General features: G+C 34.5%; 1 protein-coding gene across 2 annotated transcripts in view; it reads right to left on the bottom strand.

Annotated features, from left to right (window-relative positions):
- MS3_00004599 (uncharacterized protein) overlaps positions 1-24,435 on the bottom strand; it is a 98,610-nt gene that overhangs the window by 17,783 nt on the left and 56,392 nt on the right. For both annotated transcript variants that reach the window (XM_051212541.1, XM_051212540.1), the window contains 5 exons: positions 23,538-23,623; positions 18,328-18,561; positions 10,269-10,480; positions 7,287-7,903; positions 278-902 (listed from right to left, as the gene is read on the bottom strand). In XM_051212541.1, coding sequence (XP_051072726.1) covers positions 278-902; positions 7,287-7,903; positions 10,269-10,480; positions 18,328-18,561; positions 23,538-23,623 — 1,774 coding nt within the window. The remainder of the gene's footprint in view (positions 1-277; positions 903-7,286; positions 7,904-10,268; positions 10,481-18,327; positions 18,562-23,537; positions 23,624-24,435) is intronic.

Raw genomic sequence — 24,435 nt, 5'->3', positions numbered from 1 at the left:
GACTTTCATTGTAAACCTGGAAGCAATGGACGGCCGTTTCGTCTTAGTATGTGACTCCTTAGAAGTGAGTATATACGATCCCGCGCGTGTGATTAGAACCCAGAATCTTCAGTTTCGAGAGCGAATACTTAACTTCAACTTGTAATGACACACAGTTGGTTTACATCTCATCCTCTCAGTGAATGACAGGTCCATCGAGAGAGAAAAAAAGGAAAAAAACTAACATATACACAAGCATAAATTTACAAAAAAAACTAAAGTAAAACTGTGTATTTACCTTGGATTTGTTGATCTTTCATCTGTCAACAACATTGGAGTATTTGTTCTTGAAGATGTACTAACTTTTCTTCGTGAATTCAATGTACCAGTTGAAGTATTCGTTGATGCACGAAATACTGTTTCACCAGATCTTAATGCTCGTAGACAACCTTGTGCAATTGATGTGCTATTATTATTGCATAATGATGTAGAATTATTATTATTTATAGAATTTGAAATACTGGATGTTAACGAATGGGATGGAACACATGTAGCCGATATCATAGATGATAGACTAGACGCTGGTGAAAGTGATCCATTTGTAGATGTCTCGTAATAACATGATGATGATATTGAAGACTGATGTTGAGTTTGTTGTTGTTGTTCTGTAAATGCTGACTCATCATGACCAGCAGTATTATTTAATGATGTATATCCACCGATACTAGGGCCGACGAGACCATAGCCGATACCAACACCACCACCACTACTGCTGCTGCAACCATTGTATGATGATGAAACAACAGTTAATGAACTGTCACGACTTGTTGTTGAACTACCTAAACTACTTGGTTCAGTTAGATTACCAATAATTGAAGATGATGATGAATTGGATGGTAGACGATTTAAAGTTGAATGTGTAACTTAATAATGGAATGAATAAAATAAAGTGTTTTATTCAACAACATAACTTTTTTTAAAAAGCCATGAATTATAGATATATTGCACTGAACATATTAATTAATAGATATAGATCAAAATACTATCTTTGATGTCAAGTTTGATACTGTAATGTTTGCCAGGTATTTTCTATATCGGTTACATTTTCAGTATGAAGGTTAATGTGTTTGTGATAAACAGATCATTAAGACCGCTAACAATAGATGTAGCACACAAACCTAGAAAAATATTACAATCAATATTATGCAGAGCAAAGGACACGATGGCAAACGGAGACAAACTAAATATCATCTACAAAGTTAGTTGCAGAAGTTGCGAAAAGCATTATTTAGAACAAAGCGACTATTCGTTCCGTGAACATCAGCTGGCGGGTTAAACGTCACGACATAGCTTGTCTCATATCACTGTATGTGAACAACTATGGACATGATTTCGATTGGGAAAACATCAAGATATTGAACAAAAGATATACAAAGAAAGCTAGAGAATTCTTAGAAGCATGCATCAACCAATAGGCATAGGATTGACCAAATATAACGATCAATCACGAAAAGGATAAACACCTCAAAAGTCACAGATGGAAAGTCAAGACAGACAAACAAACAACAGATAGAAACCTATGAACAAAAACTAACCAAATTCTAGGGCCACTGGAACAAGCAGTTAGTCAATCGTGAGGCAATTCCTATTGAATTATATGCTGATGACATTGTCAAGGTACACAACGAAAACTTCATGGTGAAGACTGATAAGATTATTATCCAGCTGACCAAAGTAGAAGAGAGGGTGAGGTCAAAAGTGGTAAATGAAAAAAAACAACTATGCAAACAACTAAGCTCGCTGGCTACCCGCCCCCTCAGTCTTCTCAGATGTTTAATAGTCACAAACAGATGTAAAACAGCTTAGAGAAATGGAAAGTCTATGTTCGCAAAGAGCAATAATGAAGACTTTAAGATATCATATTTAATAGTACACATCTATTAATGTGACAAAAAGGTTACAAGATAAAGACAAGCTAAAAACGTTATAGTTGAATATATGGTGATTAATTATTCTTGTTGATGGAGTTTTGTTCTCTGAACTGGATGGTTTGGTTGTGGAGCATTCATGATTCTTCTGGACGACATCATCAGTACAAACCTGAAGTATACTTCAAGTAGAAGTAAAATATTCAATTATTGCAAAAGTGTTAAGACAATTCTTTCTGATAAATATCTTTGTGACTAATTGTCTTTACAAGTCTTATTCAGTTAACTTTTGACCATATGGTAGATTGACCATTTCCTTAATGAATTAAGCAAAGTAAATCCAAGTCAATAAATCTGTTGATCTGAATCGTATGTATTTGGAAATTCTCAAGCAATAAAACAACATAATTTGTTATCGGTGATATTAGTACACGTAGACTACTACTATTATTACAAACACAAATTCGATTGACGAAATGCAAAAAAATTTTGAGAATACATGAGAATTTATAGAAGCAAAGCACTCATATTAACTGACAGTTCAATAAATATATCGGCAAAGATCCAATGTATTAATCAATATGAGAAAGAACAATCAAGTAAGTGGTTTTAAGTCAACAAAACGAAACTTATTAAGACAATCACAAAGAAAGTTATCAGAAAGAAATAATTAAGCATTTGTGCAAGAGTTGGAAGTCTTACTATAATAATTGTGAGTATAGGATCGTGGGGATCATTGGATTCCATTGCAATTATGAACAGATAAATGTCAAACCACCAGTATGAGACTCCACAGAGGTGCGCACCCACGACACCCATGCAGGATTCGAATCCAGGATATTAGGCCACGCTCTCAGATGCGCAACCCCTAGACCACTGAGCAAACATCCAACGATGTTAATGTCTAACTCCAATCGATCCATAACATCGCAAAACCATTTTCCATTGTCTTCCATGGGTTAGGGTCACGCATGAAAAACGTAGATGTGCACTGCCAAAGAGTCCCATACTAGAAAGAAACGGCTGTCCAATGTTTCTAGGTTTTCAATGGTGATTTAACTAAGATCGGATCATGGTTTCAACAATCAAACTGTCTAACTCAGAGAATATAAAACCAGCCGACTTTCTTTGTCATTTTTAAATGACTACATTCTGAGGTACATATATACAGAAGGAGATATTTCTCGAAACATTTCAGACCATAAATTTTTTACTACATTAAACACATAGTATTAAATGAAACTATTACTACTGTTATATATTTTTAGAATAATGTCATCACTTCATGATGCAATCTTAATACACTTATATTTAACGGAATATTTTGTCTGTTAAATACTAAAACTAATAATACCAATAATAACAACACACAAATGTATTACTTCTACCATAATATGACTTCCATTTCTCGGATAATATTTGTAAATTTCCTAATACACAGTCAGTAACAACGTAGAACTTCATACGTACGTACGAGTTGCTATACCATATTAGCACAGAGATGCATTTGTCGATTCGAATCCCGTAGTGCTAGAGGTAGCAAAAGTATAGGCAGTAATCGGAAACAATAGGGTTTGAAGATGTTATTCAAGAAGTATAATACAGTGAAATAAATTTGGAAAGAGAAAAAAGAGAGGGACATGAAGAACTCAAAAGATTAGAATTTGGAAGAACACAAAGAATGGATGCACCTGCGCCATTGCAAACCATTTTGAGCCATATTATTCAAGGTCTCTAACCATCGGTTTATATCGTCTCGCAGATCCCAATCAGGTAGTCTACACCTACCAGCATGACTCAGTCCACTTGTCAGTGACTTCATGGATTTGTTCCATGTTTTGGTCTTTCCGTCCCTAGCTTTCTTCCAACCTACTCCTGAACCACAAAACATCGCACGTCGAGGCAGTCAGTGGTTGGGCATACGTAACACGTGTCCCGGCCATCTCAACTGACAGTTTCCTAGCACACAACTCAACGTTTATTTTAGATTGATATTTTGCACTACTTATAAGTAGCATAACTAAAATAAGAAAATATGGCTGGAACGGAATTTAATCAGAGAGAGGTTTTGTGGATATTATAGTAATTTAATAGTTGAATTCCTGAGTCAATTGAAGCTAGACCACCATGAAAAACGTGGAAGCACTGGACAACCGTTTCACCCTAGTATGGGACTCCTCAGCAGTGCGCATCTAGCCTCGCTAGGTTCGCGAAACCATTACGTCATGGGTTCAAACCTTGCGAGGTGGGGTCGTAGATGTGCAATGCTGAGTCGCATACTAGAACGAGATGGCCATCCAGTGCTTCCAGATTTTTCATGGTGCTGATAATCATCGTCTTCTTATTACATTTTCGAAATAATGAATAAAATTTCTCTTTATCTACTCCAAAATCATGCTTTGATATTTGTTTATTATTATTGTTTCTGTTATTTTAACTGGGTGGTGATATGGGAATAACGAAAAAGAGAAAGTAATGATGCATAGAATGATATGTACGTATATATATATATATATATATATATATATATATATATATATATATATATATATATATGTAAATGTGTAAAGGGAAGGGAGGCCAATTTGTAGACAGTTACAAATTCAAAAAAAACTATACGTAATAACGAGACAAAAGAAAAATGATCGTATCGATAATGATTGTTCGAAATAACATGCATAATTGGCAAGTAGTATAAGTAACCGGATATAATCATCTAATTTGATCGATAATGTTCATTAATCAGCAGTAGTAGTAGTAGTAATGGTTAATGTCTATGATATACATGAAACTATTAACTAATTATATGTATTGCTTTTAGAACTAATTACCAGACAAAAAAAATGAACCGATATTGAAATTCAAAAAGTAGTTAGTAAAAGTACAAGATTAAAAATTTCAGATAGATTTGTTTAAAACATCCAGATTATATGAATGAAGAATATTCTCTTATTTTAAATAAATTCTCTTCAGGTTCTAAAATTATATATCCAAATGGGTAGATTAAGGGCAAAGTGCATTGTTTAAAGTTAAAGTATCTGAATTTAGAATTATAAAATGAAATAATGTTTGAATGATGGTAAATCAGTTGATGAGGTTGTAAATCTTTATCGGTTGAGATGGATGGGCCACATGTTACGTATGCTTGGACACCGACTACACCGACGTGCAGTGCTAACCGGTGTTGGAGATGGTTGGAAGAAAGTTAGGGGCGGCCAGACCAAAACGTGGCATCAATGCTTGAAGTCACCAACTTCTGGTCTGAGCCATTTTGGTAGATGCAGATTACTTGGTTAGGGTCCACGTGACTATCGTAACCAGTGTTTGGAGATTCTGAGTGAGAAGGCTCAAAATCGATCACAATGGAGTAGGTGTATACACTGTCTGTTTTCCCTTAAACTAAGAGATTAAAATCGCTTCATATCTTTCTTTTGTACGAACTAATTCTTTTTTCCTATACTATATCCTTATATGCAATCTCTCTTTTATATATTACCACCATTGAACTAACTACTTCTATGAATTTGGTGTTCATGTTGTTGTGCTAATGAGGTGTGGCAACTTGGACCGATGCATATATGTGCCTGGTCCTACGTTGTAGCTAACTGACTGACTAACTAGGATGACTCATATGTAATGTTAACTTGAATCAGTTTATACATTAAATGAAATTTTAAGATTCATGATCAGAATGAATATGGAATCAGATAGGTTGAGAGAAATAGTAATGCAACTACAAATTAGATCAAATGTTTAGCGTGTAAACATTCATATGAAATCAGTAGAAAATAATAAGGTCGAGGTGAGTGTTAAGTAGATGAATCATGGAATTGAGAGATTAATCGTGATGTTAAACCGATAATAATAATAATAATAATAATAATAATAATAATAATAATAATAATAATAATAATACAACGACTTCTGAATGAAAATAATAGAGATGACAATATCTGACTAAGAAAGGTTTTGAATACATTAGTCAAATTAGGTCATTCAATAGTTAAGATGATTATCTTTAATTTATATAGTATAACTTTAACCAACTTACTTTCCTTAAAAAACCTGAGAACTTTTCGGATCATTAGTGTGGATATATAAGTGTATAACTTGAGAGTTTACTGAAAAGAATATTCTTCATTCATGTAGCAGATTAGTCAGTCAGTCAGTCAGCTACAGTGTAGGACTAAGCACATATATGCATCGGTCCAAGTTGCCACACCTCATTAGCACAACAACATGAACACCAAATTCGTAGAAGTAGTTAGTTAAATAGTGGTAATATATAAAAGAGAGATTGCATATAAGGATATAGTATAGCAAGGAAGAATTACTTGGTAGAATGAAAGGTATGAAGCGATTTTAGTCTCATAGCTTGAAGGAAGACAGAAAGTGTATACACCCACACCATTGTGATGTATTCTTAACCATGTCACCAAGAGTCTCCAACCATTGGTTACGATAGTCACGTGGACCCTAACCAAGTAATCTGCATCTACCAACATGGCTCAGACCAGAAGTTGGTGACTTCAAGCATTGATGCCACGTTTTGGTCTGGCCGCCCCTAACTTTCATATAGCAGATGGAATTATTTGAATTCTAACCAATTAAAAACATTCAGAAAACGACTGATTAGACCTCTTTCATTCTGATTTGATAATTATGGAATTTGTCAACAAGGCTAGTGTATTATTCAAGAGCTTCTAGAACCTCAATGTCATGTATATTCCTATAATAGGCATCGCTTTTAAAAACCGTCAATTATAACCAACAAAGAGACCCAGCACAAATGTACGATAGCCCACGTTTTTACAACACATTAGCATAATGAAATGAAATGAATAAAATGTAATGACGAATGTGATATAGTGTTGTAACGATGATCATGATCAAGACTGACTCTATTGAAGATGTGGTTCAATAAGATATGTTTGGAGAGGTACTAGAAATCAAGATCTAGATCAAGATAGATAAGAATGCATTTGTGCAACTGTGAATGATTTTGAGCCAAGTGACATATAGAACCTCAGCCACTAATTTCATGAACGCACAGTATGGTTTTGTTTGATCATCTCTAGCTTTCTTCCAACTCATATATATCCCGTCTAACATTTGAAATCGAGGTAAGAGGCGGTTGAGCATACGTAACACATATTCCAACCACTTTATTCAACAAGGATGCAAAACTACATCAATCAATGACTCATTTGATCATTTCACAATACAAGAACAATTAGTCCAAGATATCATTTACACCTTATGGTTTCCGTTTGTAGGAAATGGTAAAAGACTAGAAACTTAATAGTTTATACATTACTAATCTTGTTCTATTAAAAGTTAATAAAACTAGAAAAGAAAAAAATATATATCCAAACTTACCTGAATTTGGTCGACTTAATAAAATTGGTCTACTAATTGTTAATCGTTTATTATCATTATTATTTTCATTATCTAATTGATTAAATCCATTAATAATATTAGTTTTATTTAATGCTTTTGATATTGATGAACTACGATGTGTTAAACTACTAAATGAACTACGTTTCCATGAAAATTTTGATTCTGTTTTATTATTATTACTAACATTATTATCCATTTTCATCTTTTCAAGATGATGATGATGATGACGATTATCATTGTCACCACCATCATCATCATTATCATCAACAACAACAGCAACAGGATTATCATTAATGATTGTATTATCAGTGTAAGTTGAATCATTTAATTCATCATTGACTTGTCCATAATTATTATCATTATTTTTACTTATATAATTGTCAGTAGTAATAGTAGTGGCGGCTGTAGTACTAGTAGTATTAGTAGTAGATGGCATCGATATTTCCAAACGATTAATTTTGTTTATTAAAGAAGGAATACGAAATCCATTTGATTTTGATGAATGTTTACCACGTTCAATCAAATCTGATGTTTGATTAAATATGGTACTGTTGGTTAGTGGGGATTCTTTGTTTAAATAATCAGTTGAATTCGATCTAGAATATATTTTAAAAAATGGAAAAATAGAATGTGAGCAAGCTCATAACGTAACATAAAATTGAACCCAAAAATCTTCACTTTTATCAACGAGTATGGCAATGTTAAGTCAATGAGTTGATGATAACCAATGGTTTCTATTCCTGCCAGTGAGGTGAATCCTCAAACAATGTTATCAAGATGAGCATCATAACATTTTGGTGAAAGGAGGTTTTGAATCAAAAATCAGTCAAATTGTGAGAACCGTTTTCAATCAGTAATGCAGGAATAAATTTGATTCCACCATGGATTATAACAGAAACATCATATTTAAATTCTACATGTTGCTGTTATATCATCAATGCGACAAAAGACAAAACATACGAGTATTGAACTGCTGAACTCACACGAATTATTAGTTTAACATTAGCAAAGGCAAAGCAATTCCCTGAACTTAAAAGATTTGAACAGTATGTATTCAGAATCCAAATCTGTTGGAAAGAAACCTAATAGTGACTACGCTTACATGCTAGATTTATACAACTGTTGGGAAGTACCTAAAATGTCACAATATTATCATGTCTACAGAACACGAAATGCTATTAATACCATTGTTATGTTTTATGATCGTCAATTTATGGTGGCTTGAAATACTGGTCAGTATCACATGTTATATTTGCCCAATCTGAACTCCGATTATTGAAAAATTCACTTACATGGCCAGTAGGTCCAGCGACCTTTTATATCACGACTTTATATGTAAACCGACAAACCACAAGGAGAGGCTTTAATGCTTATTGGTTATTGAGCGCCTTCTAACTCAGTAATCAATCAAAAGACATAGATAGTAAGGACATTACTTATCTACTGTATTCAATCCAACTATGATACAAAATTTATACAATAGTACGCTTAAAGTACTTGGAATACACATCAAATAAGAAATCATACTTTAGATACAATCATATCATAAGTGGTAGGGGGAGCAGTAAATAGTATATAAATACTTAACAATAATTAGAAAATAGTGAAAAGCATAACAACAGTCGACAGGTCTACTGAAACCATACAATACGAAGAGGATAGAATGTAACAATGCAGTTATTTACTCACTATATAATGAAAATATGAATAATAATCCGAAAAATAAGTCTGAAAGTTACAAAATTTTCAATATTTATCCCGTTATAACAACCGTAATAAAGATTCGATGGTATTTCGTGTAGAATGTTATATGAATGATAAGAAATAAGCTTGATAAGATTTAAGTTTCAGATTTTGTTAACTTATGTGTAGAACCTACATAGAAACATGTGTCTTACAGTCATTTATATTTTACATGGTATTTAATCACATTTATTGTTTTTTGTACAATAATCTTTAAAAAACGTGTATTATATTTCTAGAAAAAGCGAACATCTCTCATCGCTGACTGATAGGGTTCTGCTTTTTTGACATCTGTTGATTAGAAATTTTGATAGTTGAGATCATGGGTCAATTGAAGATAGATCACCATGAAAAACCTGAAAGCACTGGACGGTCGTTTCGTCCTATTGTGGGACTCCACAGCAGTGCATATCCACGATACCGCCTTACGAGACTCGAACTCAGGACCTATAAGTCTCGCGTGCGAACGCTTCAACTTCAACTAATCCGGGAAATTGAGCGTCACATCCACCATTGTCTTCAGTGAGTCACTATCTCACAACAGACCCGGTTGAACTCCACTGGTCACTGCTTCTCACTAGATAGGTCCTGGGTTCGAATCCCGCGAGGTGGGATTGTGGTTGCGCACTGCTGAGGAGTCCCACAATAGAACGAAACGGCCATCCAGTACTTCCACGTTTTCCATGTTGGTCTAGTTAAATTGACTCATGATCTCAACTAATAAAATTACTATAATATCCACAAAACCCCTTCAGATATTGATCACAAGCTCTTTGTGTTAATTGACACACGGTCATACTATTCACATCAATCAAGTTGATCTATCGTACATTTACACATTTATATAATCTTTTCCATTAGTTGTTAAAGCCTATCAATCCACTAGGGAGATAATAACATAAGAGAAAAAACCCTATGAGGATCATAGTACATGGAAGTTGAATGCTGTGAAAAAATTGCATCATACTCATCATGAGTATCTTGAAGGTTATGAATAGACACTGTTATGAAGCCCTAAAAACTAAGATGACACACTAGTCCCTAGTATTTAACACAATTTAGCAAACCAGTAATTCACGTTCATTTTTAATGGTTAGTACACTTGATGAAATATATGCATATGTCAATTTGAATAGTATAAATGGTCTAAAATTAACCTAAATTTGGATAAAATAAACATGAAAAACCAAACATTAAATTACGAAATAAAAAGTTCACCTTGTAGAACCATTCATTTGGAGCAAATCGTCACAATTAGAACGACCTTTAATATCCCCATTATTAGTAGTAATGGCAGTAGTAGTAGTAGTCACACCATTTAACTTTTTAGCACCATCAGCATTATGATTCATATTGTCACTGGTGGTAGATTTTTCTATTGGGAAACATTTGAATACTTCATCTAGTAATGATGAGCCTAAATCTAACCCCTGGTAAATATAAAAACAAGATTGTAGTGAGAGAGCAGTTACAAGTTACAAATACAACATCAAACTACTTGTGAGTAGTTAGCATGGAATCTGACAATCAAGCAGTATAAAGTGAGATGTTAGTGAAAAATGTATTCATCTAACAGAAGACTAGTTAAAAAACCATTACAAGTTAAGTGATATTGCGTATTTCGTTTTGTCTTAGCAGAGGACTCCTCAGAAATGTACACTCATTATTTTAAACTGAGTTGAAAATAAAATCATGTAATTTTACAATCTATTAATAAACTCAACAGAATACAAATTAGTCTTGAAATTTTAATGGTCAAGATGTCTCGCTGTTCCGCATTATCCCATAAAAACAAGTAATCAATGTTCAGAAGTAGCATTTACTGGTGATAAAACTTAAATTTTACCACTGATAGCTTACTGGTAATGACTCTAGCTTTAGAAGTTCAGTTGGGGATCAAAGTCGATTATGCAAAAGTGTACTTGGTAAATGAGTTGTGAAGGAAACAATAGGCTAGGATGCAGACAATTCAATGTTACTAACAGAAAAAAGCCTTCTTAAGCCAAAACAATTGACTTATAATACAACACTTAAATCAAGATATCCCCCTTTTTGAATTTTCCGCACTTCTTGTTTCAACCAAACTACTTATATGAAACAGACATATAGAAACGGATTGCTTCCCAGATGATTTATTCTTTTCTCTTCAATTAAATGTGACTAATCGTTGTGCTAAGGACACAAAATCAGGATCATATAATAACGATTTGTGAAATTCAGTTTATCTATACAATGTAGTATGAAAATCTAATGCCACTAATTATGAGTGACTTCGGACATTCTGCAGTTTGGATCAAAAATATTTACCTTCCTGTAGATGTCATCCCAACAACGATCGAATGGATCCATTATGGTCATCAAAAAAATCAAGAGTAAGAAAGCAGCAGCACCTGACAATATACCAACTGAAGCTCTGAAGTCAAACGTAGAAGTAACTGCAGACATACTGCACACTCTATTCGGGAAGAAGAACATGTGCCGACGGACTGAAAAGAAGGATACCTCATCAAGATATTTAAGGAGATCTGAACAAATGTGAAAACTACACAAGCATCACACTACTGTCAGTACCAGGAAACGTTGTCAACAGAGTGTTGTTGAACCGGATGAAAGATTCAATATACGCCCAGCTTTCAGATCAACAGACCGGATTCCTTAAGAATCAGTAGTGTACAGACCAAATTGCGACACTATGGATCATTGTTGGACAATCAATTGAATGGAACTTATCACTATACATAAACTTCATTGACTATGAGAAGGCGTTTGACAGTGTGGATAGGAGAACATTATGGAAACTTCTTCGACACTACAGTGTATCTGAGAAAATCGTCAACATCATACGACCGACTACTGTGCAAAGTGGTGCATAGAGCACAGCTGACAAATACATTCCAAGTGAAGACCAGTGTCAGACAAGACTGCCTACTCTCCCGCTTTCTCTTTGTTCTGGTGGTTGACTGGATCAGGAAGAACTCCACACCTCAAGGGGAAGCACGGAATACAATGGACAAGTTGGATGCAACTGGACGATTCAGACTTCACAGATGACCTGGCCCTTCTATCCCATACACATCAACAAATTCAGGTGCAGACAGCCAGTGTAGCAGCAGCATCTACATCAGTAGGCCTCAACATACACAAGGGAAAAATCAAGATCCTGAAATACAACACAGAGTAAATACACCTGCACTATTGCATGATATTCAGAGCCATGTCATTCCAAGTTCCTAACCTTCGGTTAAGCTAATCATGTGGATCCCAATCAAGTAGTCTACACCTATTAACATGGCTCTATCAAATTTTCAATGGTTTCATGGACTAGTGGTGATGCATTAATTTGGTCACCCTTAGAGTACTAAGCAAACAAGGTAAACTGGTCCATGATACCATGGGCATCAATAACTGAAGGGATCAGGAAACGTTTTACCCATACTTAACTATCTATAACACGGTATGAAATACTGACTAGAATATAAGTAGGTTGAAGGAAGGTGTTAACTATCAAGTCAGAGTAAAAGCGATAACCATGATCAACAGTTCAAGACTTCAAAAAAAGCCCGATCGCAGATGCATTTGTTCGGCGTGTTTCTCTAAATATTAATTGTTAATGTTACTTTCTATTAATCTATTTGAACCATAGTCTTAACAATACCACCATTTTTAGGTCATTTCTTTTTCAAATTTAGCCTACCTTCACTCATTTTCATTGTAATAATGTGACATATTTTTTTCAGAATGGGGGTTTGCAGAGATTGTAGTAATTTTAATAGTACAATTCATCAGTCCATGTAAGCTAGACCACTATGGAACACCTGGAAGCATTGGACGACCGTTTCATTCTAGTATGGAACTCCTCAGCAGTGTGCATCCACGACCCCACACTTAGGACTTGATCATAGGACATTTGGTCTCGCACACGAACACATAACCTCTTAACTACTGAGTCTTCGAGATTTTCAATGGTGGTCTAGCTTACACCGACCCATGAATTCAACACACTTTTTTCTCAAGTTCTACAATGTATGTATAAGGATAGAAAAATTAAAATATAACCCAATATTTTAACTAACTATTACTTATTACAATCTATGAAAAATAAAATATAATTATCTATTAGTATGCAATCATCATTTATAAATTTAAAATAGAAGACAATGGTGGATGTGTCGCTCAATTTCATGGATTGGTCGAAGTTAGACATTAACACCGTTGGATGCTGGCCGGCTCAGTGGTCTAATGGTTAAGCGCTCGCGCACGAGACTGATAGGTCTTGGATTCGAATCTCGCTAGATGGGATCGTTGATGCTCACTGAATGCTGAGGAGTCCCATACTAGGATGAAACGACCGTCCAGTGCTTCCAGGTATTCCATGGTGGTCTAGCCTCAACTGACTACTCATGATCTCAACTATTAGAAATTTTAATTGATGAAAAATTCCCATTATATTAAAAGCACAATTGTATGAACGAAGAATATTCCTTTCAATAATTTCTCATCAGGTTCTACAATTATAAATCCAGATTAATAATCCATAAAATTGGCCAGATTTAAGGCAAAATACATCATCATTTGGAAATGGTAATATGTGAATCAGGAATTGTTTGTTATATAAAAATAAAATCGTTAATGTTGGGGCTGACTAATATGAAGTGTTAACTTGAATCAGTTTATAAGCGAAATGAAATTGTGAGATAAATTATCAGAATAAATATGGTCAACATGGGGTAAGAGAGAGAGAGAGAGAGAGAGAGAGAGAGAGAGAGAGAGAGAGAGAGAGAGAGAGAATATTGTGATTACGAATCGGAAATTGCGTAATATGTAAAATAATTAGGTCAAATATAGTAGATTCAGGGGTGGATATTGAATAAATTCCTCAAAAGGAGGTTATCAAGTGTAAAGACAATAATAGTAATAATAATAATAATAATAATAATAATAATAATAATAATAATAATAATAATAATAATAATAAGTTTGGGACATAAAATGAACATTAATCAGATTATGTCACCACATTATAAGATTGACTATTAGCTAGTTGGCCAGGGTAAAAGGAGAGGCTGAACATACTTCTTTTGGATACAAAGCTCTGGCTTTTTGATCCGAATAGCAATTGCTTCAGCCGTCTGTAGGATTCGCAGTCTGACGGAATTAGGTAGACTGCTGTTGACACGATAAACTATTGCAAAAGATTGCTCCATGTTGGCTGCACGTCCTGTTTGGACTAAATGGTTAAGCAAAGGTGTTGTCAAAACTGTTAACGGCTCCTTCTTAGACCATTTAGTCCAAACAGGACATGCAGCCAACATGGAGCAATCTTTTGCAATAGTTTATCGTGTCAACAGCAGTCTACCTAATTCCGTCAGACTGCGAATCCTACAGACGGCTGAAGCAATTGCTATTCGGATCAAAAAGCCAGAGCTTTGTATCCAAAAGAAGTATGTTCAGCCTCTCCTTTTACCCTGGCCAACTAGCTAATAGTCAATCTTATAATGTGGTGACATAATCTGATTAATGTTCATTTTATGTCCCAAACTTATTATTATTATTATTATTATTATTACTATTATTGTCTTTACACTTGATAACCTCCTTTTTGAGGAATTTATTCAATATCCACCCCTGAATCTACTATATTTGACCTAATTATTTTACATATTACGCAATTTCCGATTCGTAATCACAATATTCTCTCTCTCTCTCTCTCTCCTACCCCATGTTGACCATATTTATTCTGATAATTTATCTCACAATTTCATTTCGCTTATAAACTGATTCAAGTTAACACTTCATATTAGTCAGCCCCAACATTAACGATTTTATTTTTATATAACAAACAATTCCTGATTCACATATTACCATTTCCAAATGATGATGTATTTTGCCTTAAATCTGGCCAATTTTATGGATTATTAATCTGGATTTATAATTGTAGAACCTGATGAGAAATTATTGAAAAGAATATTCTTCGTTCATACAATTGTGTTTTTATTAGAAATTTATTATTTTAAACAAGAATGTTTATTACAAATTGTAAATGTCTTCAAATCAAGGTCAATGAAAAGTTTTCTTTTTTTTCTAAGTAAAATAAACTTCTATAATGAACCTAACTACAAATATTGTATATCTTTGTATACAGACCTAGTCATTCAATGTATATATGGAGAAAAACAACTATTCATTTCGTAATTAAACAAATTCGGTAGAGAGAGGGAGGGAGGGAGTTAGGGTGACAAAGTAAATCCGAAATACAGTAATGCATAGAATCAGAACTAAATGAACGAAAGGAATGATTATCATATTTTGTCTCAACCTCCCCCCCCTTACCCTACTAGTTATTATCATTGATTTTATTCAGCTAATATAACAATAAATCTATTCGTCTGTGTGACATACAAACAAAGATTAATTAATTACAATGGAAACGTATCCTACAAGTTTAGATACCTTGAACTAAGATGATGAGAAAAGAAAGACATGGTAACAGTACATATTGACTAACTGAATTTAGTTCTAAGCTTTGTTATTTCATGTGAAATAAAACTATGAAACTATGAAACACTTTTTTTCTTCAGAGTATACATGATATGTGTCTTTCAAATAGACTAATAAATCAACTTGAATAGAATAGACAACTTTGTCTAATATAATGTATATTTCACGAAAAATATTGATTAACTATTATGCAATATGGTTTTATTTATAACATTTGCAGAAACTTATCCTATTGAATTAATGTATAATTCCAATCGTTTTGTATAGCAGTAGTCTATGTTAGGAATAATGAATTTTAAATTCAGAATGCGTTTTCTGGAGATTTTAGAAATTTCACTGGTTGAAATCATGAGTCAATTGAAGCTAGGTGTACGGCGGCGCAACTTCGTGGATTGGTTGAAGTTAGTAATTTAACACCATTGGATGCCGGCTCAGTGGTCTAGTTGGTTAAGCGCCTGGTGCGAGACTGATAGGTCCTGGGTTCGAATCTCGCGGGGGGCGGGATCGTGGATGTGCGCTGCTGAGGAGTCCCATAGTAGGACGGAACGGCCGTCCAGTGCTTCCAGGTTTTCCATGGTGGTCTAGCTTCAATTGACTCATGATTTCAACCGGTGAATGTTAAATTGTTTAGTTCTTAAAAAAGAAAATTTATTTAACCCATCTGATAAAATCTATGATTGAAATTATGAACCGATTACTGTTAGATCATTTTTGGAAACTCGGAAGCACTGAATGGATATTTATCCTAATATGGGACTCCTCGGCAGTGAGTGTCCACAATCTTGCGCGTGAACGCTTAAACTCTAAACCACTGAGCCGAACGGCATCCAGCGGTGTTAATCTCTACCATCGACCAATCCACGAAGTTGCTCCACCGTCCACCATTATCATTACTGAGTTAATATCTCACAACTGACCCAGTTGAACTTCACTGGTCACGGATTCTCACTAGAACTCCAAGAAATACCTCTTGCAGTTTCGTTCTCATAGCTGGATGGTTTGGTCATTCTTCTGAACGACATCATCAACACAAACTCCACGACCAAACCATCCAGCTCGGAGAACGAAACTCCATCAAAACATCTACCTGAGCTACAAATCTCCACCATCTCAATACCTCTTGCAGCCAGTCACTAGTGAGCATACGATGATTACTATCAAAAGGGGTTTTGTGGAGATTTTTTAGTAATTTTATAGTTGAACTCATGAGTCAACTGAAGCTAGACCACCATGGAAAACCTGGAAGCTCTGGACGGTTGTTTATCCTAGTATGGGAGTCCTCGGCAGTACGCATCCACAATCTTTCATGCAAACGCTCAAGCTCAAGACCTTTGGGCCGGTATAAAACGACGTTAATATCTAATCTCGACCAATCCACGATGTTACGCAAGCATCTTCTATTACCTTCGGTGGGTAGCCGCCTCATACTTGACACGATTAAGATCCAGCGTGTCGGATCGTGGACGAGCACTGCTGAGTCCCATACTAGAACGAAATGGCCCTACAATGCTTCCAGATTTTCGATGATGGTTTTATACTAATCGGTTCATGAGTTTAATGGAAGTCAACAATCTCCACGATCCCAAACTGAAATCTACTAATCAACTTTACAATGTTGTTAATTAACTTAAATAGGTATTGAAATAACAATATGCTATTTATATTTATCTGACTTTTCAAGGATTGATTTCCATAACTAAGAGATTTAGAGTACACACGTGACATTTTTCAATAGTGTAAATTTGCTGACAAAATACAGAGTGTCTTGAATCCTATGAATAATAATGCAAGAATTTTTAAGATATGTTTCTCTTTACGTTAATGTACAAGTCAAAGAGGTCGACCAATCAACTAGTCTTACAAACCGTATCAGCCTTGATGAAATGCATAAGATGAGTTAAATCATGAAATTACACACCTTAATCTATTGAGTTGTTTAGGGCACAAATCACTCATGATTGCCATGATGTATAATGGTGGCCAGTAAAAGAATAATCTGAAAAAAAATGTTAGGGGTGAGTAAATCAATACGTAAGATCGATCGATGCCCGACCGTTGTTGCTGCCTTGACGTGGTGGCCGGGCTTGCCTATCGTAATGAACCAATCGAACTATACTGGCTGGAACAATTGTTCCTCAAGGTCCTACCGCGCCAGACAGGTCGGCCGAAGAGCGGTAAGACTAAAAGCAACAAACCCAAGGTCCGAAGGAGAACTCCAACTGCTGGCTGTACAGATGTGTGACAGCAGTAAGGTGTTTCCTTCAGACAACCAGCATAACAGCGATGCTGCCTTCCCACAAAGAGAGATGGGGTTAGAATAGGTCGACCCTAAAAATGCACACCTCGCCTTATCCCACGGATATCTGTCTCCGACGGTAAGGTCTCAACAAGTACGGAGCTAACACTAAAATTACTCATAAAAAGGTCGTGTGTGACCGACCTCAACCAGTTGATCCCTTGGACAATGCGGTCACACTCTCAGGTCACTAAGACCACCTCTAACCCAATTTCCTTTTCAGGTACCTCTAGAAGAACCGTTCCACGGTATGGTCAACCAGGGAGTGATAACCGCCTTCATACCTCTAACAGCACTCAAGACCACTGACTGATCGATCGATAACGTTACAAATTTTGATCTGAGTTATGTTGGTGTTAAATCCCAAATTGTAATGACAACTAGAACATTAATGATCTCGTTACTACTACTATCACCATATTTATTCATGACTAAAATGTTTCAAATAAGTAGGAAAATTTTTAAAACAAAATACCAACTAACATTTGATTCAGAGATCACATTGAATTTGATATCATCGAATAATAAATCTGTATCATCTTTATTCATAGATTTATTGTAATTAGTAGTCAAGAGAGTATTTGATGTTTGAGTGTTTTTCTTTGATGTAAATTTTTTTGTCACAGACGAATCACCAATTATTGATGTGTTGGTTGTTATTGGTAATGAAATATGTTTGATTGTTGTTTCTTGATAAGTTTTAATATTCGAAGGATTCTATAAACAAAGAATGTATAATAGAACTGTAGTCAATATCATCAAGAAGAAAAAAAACAACAATAATAGAGTATTAACATAGAATGTTTGCAGGAAGAAGTGTAATTTTTTAATAGTGCTGCTTTATTTTGACTAAATGAATGTTTAATTTAGTCAGTTACAACGTAGAACCTAGTATGTATGTACAATGGTTCAAATTGCCATACCAAATTAGCATAGAGAGATTAAATTGTCAGGTAAAAGCTAAGAATAGTGAAGGCAGTAATAGTATCAATGATGATTGAAAAGCTTAGGCATCGAACATATGATTCGAGAACAAGACATAAATTAGTGAAATAAAAACACAAAAAAGGTTATAAGGAATTTATAAGCTCAGAATTTGGAGGGAGACAAAGAATAGATGAACCTGTACCATCGCAAACTATTTTGAGCCATATCATTTAAAGTCTCTAACCATTAGTCAAGATAATCACGTGGATTCCGACTAAGTAGTCTACACCTAATAACATAGCTCAATCCAATTATTACTGACTTCATGGACTAGTGTTATGTTTTGGTTTGACGCCCTAGCTTTCTTCCAGCTAACTCCTACACCAAACAGCATCGCCTGCTGAGGTAAGTAGTGATAGCTTTCATTTTTGTTCTGTCCAACGACATTGGAAGTTAACATTCTGATTATGCCATAAGTATTATGTCAACTGGTTTAGATGGTCTTCCTACCGACTGGTAGTAGTTATCATCATTTTCATTTAATAATAAATATATTTTTCAATAGTTGAGATCATGAGTCAATTGAAGCTTGATCACCATGGAAAACCTGGAAGCACTGGATGGCCGTTTCGTCCTATTGTAGGACGCCTCAGCAGTGCCCATCCACGATACCGCCCCGCGAGGTTCGAACCCAGGACCTACCAGTCTCACGCGCGAGCGCTTAACCACTAGACCACTGAGCCGGCATCCAACGGTATAAATGTTTAACTTCAACCAATACCAATGACTAGAAAAATTGTATTTTCAACGTTTCGTAGCTAACTTTGATCGGTTTGTGATTGCAATGGAACATGAAACAACTACATTAACGTAAAGGATGCGAACCAAAGATAAAACTCCGGCAAAGCTCATTTATATCAATGGGATAACTTCGATGAGGATTATTACTCATGAGATTATCTGTCATCCAACCATAACATCATACAGAAATCAAATAAGAATCTTTGTACAGTTAACATGAATAAATTAGTGATTACAAAAGGATTTGACAGTTTATTTTGAAAATTAGTAAATAATCCTTCTATGATTTAGTATAATTTGTAACCGAGATAATTAGTAATGCGTAGTAGACACACATCAATCAATCAATAGGTATAACTGATGTACAGTTGGCAAAGTCAGTTGTCATTCTATTTACCCCGTTAACCTGGGCAAAACAGAGGTAATGAGTAACCATAGTCACACACACACACACACACACAAACATACCCATTTATAGAGTGCATAAAATCGGCCAACAATTGATTATTCTATGCAATCATGACCCACATATGTCATTCACACAATATATTAAACAACTAGGCCAATCAAATATTGTTTTAAACATTTTATAATCACATTAGTTGGTGAGATTATCAATTATGAAAATATAGGGAATAACATTAAAACAATTGTGACTTAAATGTATTGTCCCATACCCGCCCACGCATCAATGAAAAATGTATCACAGACACACAATCTGCACTCTATAAACTTGTAGCCTAGTAATGGTAATAATTTTGAAAATGGTAATAATCAGTTATAATTGTTTAATGATGGGTAAAAAAAAGCCAACAATTTGTCCGGTAATTACCATCCTAGTAACGACGATATCACCAGTCTAGATTTAGGTTTGGACGTGAAGGGAAGCGGAAAAGAGGAAGGTCAAAGAACACATTACGTCGGGAAATAGAATCAGATATGAAAAGGATGAATAACAACTGGAAAGAGCTGGAAATGATTACCCAGGACAGAGTTGGATGGAGAGTGCTGGTGGGCGGCCCATGCTCTTCCACGAGGAGTAACAGGCGTAAGTAAGTAGACTATACGAATATTCGTCAAGATTAGAACGAATAGTTTGAAAGTGATTGAGCGTCGAGTATAGAGAAGCCATTATATTTGAAAATTATATTTGAAATATTTCGATTATTACCCTGAAGAAGTCCAGACAAGTTAGCTGGACGAAACGTTGGAATTAGTTAAATTTCAATCGCTGAGAATATTTCAAATATAATTTTCACATATAATAAGTATGGACTATATTACAACCGTCGGACTAAAGCACTTGAATTTATCGATATTTTCACCCATCTACATACGAACACACAAACACAAACGTAATCGTTGTATTCGTCAATACAGGTTGACGGTCGTCCTAGCCTTGCATAGTTCTTGTATTTTCCTTCTTAAACAATCTGTTTGTAGAAGAATTGTTGACTTGTTGACCTGGAATAAGTGTCACCCATAAACAACTGAAAATACACCAAAAACTGTGAGTGCTTAAATTAAGAAGATTAGAACTATATCCAGATAATAATGAAGGAATAATAAATATTGATGGGATAAATACGATTAAATGACTTGTTTAAATGATTCAATTGATTTTAAATATAGTGTATAAAGTCATATGATTGGTTACTATTCAAACATTAACCAAACATGTTGATAATGTCAACGCCCAACAACTTATATTTGTGATTTAAAATAATCAGATAAAGGTGACTAAGTTGTACAAACAACAAGCCAAGATGTGCATGTGTGTGTATATATGCGTCGATGAGTCAGAATTAATACTCATCCCATTGATGATGATACTGTTTTCGTGGGAATGAGTATTCATATATATACACACACACACACATAAACAATTAACCTGTAATAAAACAAGTACAAATGCCTATTGCCATTTTACAAACGGTTAACCAATATGAGGTTAGTTATGATAGAAATATATACTACTCAAGTGTAAGCTTTACTCATTCTGGTAATGGTAAACCATAACATGTAAAGGAAAGAATAAAAACCAGCAAAAACTCATAGTATTTCGAAGAAATCCAAAACGCAGATAATGAATTCTATCAGTTTATATATATGATTATTGTACAAAACAATTGCCAACATCACTGTTACGTGGTTCACAAGTGATCAGTAATTACTGAGTGTTGTTCTTCCTAATTTTTATTCGGGTTGATCAAAACTGAATGATCTTTTTCTTGCTTCCACTCCGCTATCACCGTTTCAGTTATCTTTTATGAATGAGACGTCCTTGTAAGTCATCCTTGAGTTTTGTATCGCCTTAGACAATTTTTTATCGGGCACACGTAAATATCTGTTCTTATAATTTCCGTTTGTTTGTTACCATGATCATTACTATAGTGGCAACATATCTCTTTATTGGTAGCAAATTACCGGTTGCGATTTTCATTTACATATTTTATTACCAACTCTCTTTTCTCAATGATAGTAGAATCATACTTAACAAATCTGTCTAGTTTTGAGTAGCTATTGAGTAGTTGCTCATTGAGTTCTTTGATATAGTTTGTAGTTGTCTAACCTGGCTCTTTGTATGAGCTATTCACATTTTAAGATTGTTTTCTATTGTGCTGTCAATCCCTTTGTATATAATATTGTCCTGTTCCTATTTGACTGTTTTCTATTTGTTTAGTCTGTTTTTATTTTCATTTATTTCAGGTAAGTTTGATAATTTGATTTCCTCTTATAATTGATTCAGTCTATTCAAATTACGGACACCTTTGCTCTATATATGCCACACTGATATGTCTTCAAGGTATCTTCTAACTAAACCATATCATGTCAGTAATTTAAACTCATTTCGTTATTATGATATCTAAGAACCACAAGTTATAAGCAACTGACGAGAACCAATCAGTCAGTAACAACATAGAGATTCGTACGTACGTACATCAGTTCGAGTTGCCATACCACATTAGCACAGAGATACGATTGTCGATTCAATTCCCGTAGTGCTAGAGGTAGTAAAAGTATAAGCAGTAATCGGAAAAATTGCTATCTTTACAATAACTAAAGGGAACTGTGTATGACACCAATACCATTATTATTATTATTATTATTATTATTATTATTATACACACGTTCAGGATGCAATTTAATAACTTCGTTATTATTATTAATGTTTACATTTTTTCTCAGAGTAAGATTAATTAAATCTCTTAAACTAAGCAATGCGGTCAAACTGCCAGTCAATGATAACAATAGAGCAAAGTACAAATATGTGTTGGTCCAAGTTGCCATAACTCCGCCTAGAGTCCCTCTGGGGCTACTGCCGATCCCAAGCCCAGATAAAGGAGGAGGGTCGGACATGGGGTTAGCGACTCCATCCCGTAGAAAACTAACTCGCCAAGAAACGCTAGCCAGAAAAAATTATTCAAACCAAGTTGCTATACGATACATTACGAAGATTAAATAAAATTAACAAGATGAATGGTAACGTAGTCGAAATAATCATGGTATATATATATATATATATATATATATATATATATATATATATATATGTAGAAACCTGGTACGTTAACCACTTATCGGTCTGAAAATATTTTGTTTTCTACAAGATCTGAAAATCCTCGGTTCAACATATTAATGTGTGTTTAAGGGGAAATACTGAAAAGTAGTCTAAATCCAAATTGAAACACATCTATCTTATGCCCATCTGTTCTCCAGTAATTTTACAATTTTAGCAACGAATCAATTAACACAGGTTTTCACGAATTCTCTAACTAAAACTATTCACGATAATTGGTAACCCAGCTAGAGTAGAATGAAACATTTTAAGACTTGTTCGTTAAATGAATATTTAAACTAACTCAGGGTTACAAGTTCGAATCCAATGCTGTTATATCTTTTACAAAGTGATTACTGAACTACAACATGATTGTATATACAAAACAAATAAAGTGATAACTTACAATTTGCAAAGTATTCGATTTATTGGATTTGTATTTTTCTTCAGATACAGTAAAATCGTGAAATGATTGAGAATCAGAGAGATTATCTATTGTATAAAAAGAATAAACCATTTTAGAAAAAAAAACAGATTTTATACTCTACTAATGAGATATCAATTCAATCAGTGAATGAATGAGGATCAATAGTTACCTCTCTCTCTCTCTCTCTCTCTCGACAATATCTTATTTCGTATTGAAATGTAGGAATATTAGATGATAAGCTGTGTGACTAAAATGATGCATTCTTATGTACATCGTTAGAAGCAATTAACAAAATTCTAAATAGAGAGAGAGAAAGAGACTACAGGAAAATGAAACAGTAAGACTGAGATCGTGGAGAAGATTTGTAGTTCAGGTGGATGATTTTGATGGAATTTTGTTCTCTCAGCCGGATAGTTTGGTCGTCGAGATACAATCAAAAAACAAAGAAGTAAACAATGACAGGTTTAAGGTCAACAAGAATCAATCAACATCGAGTTCTACAGGACAAGCTGTGAACCATATATGGAGAAATTCGAACACTTAACTTCTATCTGAAGTTTGTGCTGAGGATGTCGTTCAGAAGAACGATGAAAGCTCTATAACCAAACCATCCAGCTCAGAGAACAAAACTCCATCAAAATTAGTAGAACTCGAACAAATGGTAAGCAATTGAATAGATGGATACAACTTAAAGGAAGATTTTAACTGAAACCATATTAAAAGGACAGAGTGGAGGTGGTTAGAATAAATAACATAAACTAATAACAATAAACCATTCATTCAAGTCATATGCTAATTAGTTTAGTCATAAAAATCATAAGATTCGATATGTTTACAACACCAATGTTTTCATGTATAATGATTTCTTGTAGAGATA

This window comes from Schistosoma haematobium, chromosome ZW, assembly GCF_000699445.3.
Source record: "Schistosoma haematobium chromosome ZW, whole genome shotgun sequence".
Classification (NCBI taxonomy): domain Eukaryota; kingdom Metazoa; phylum Platyhelminthes; class Trematoda; order Strigeidida; family Schistosomatidae; genus Schistosoma; species Schistosoma haematobium.
The sequence above is the reverse complement of the archived record's forward strand: the minus strand, read 5'-3'. Positions and strand labels throughout refer to the sequence as shown.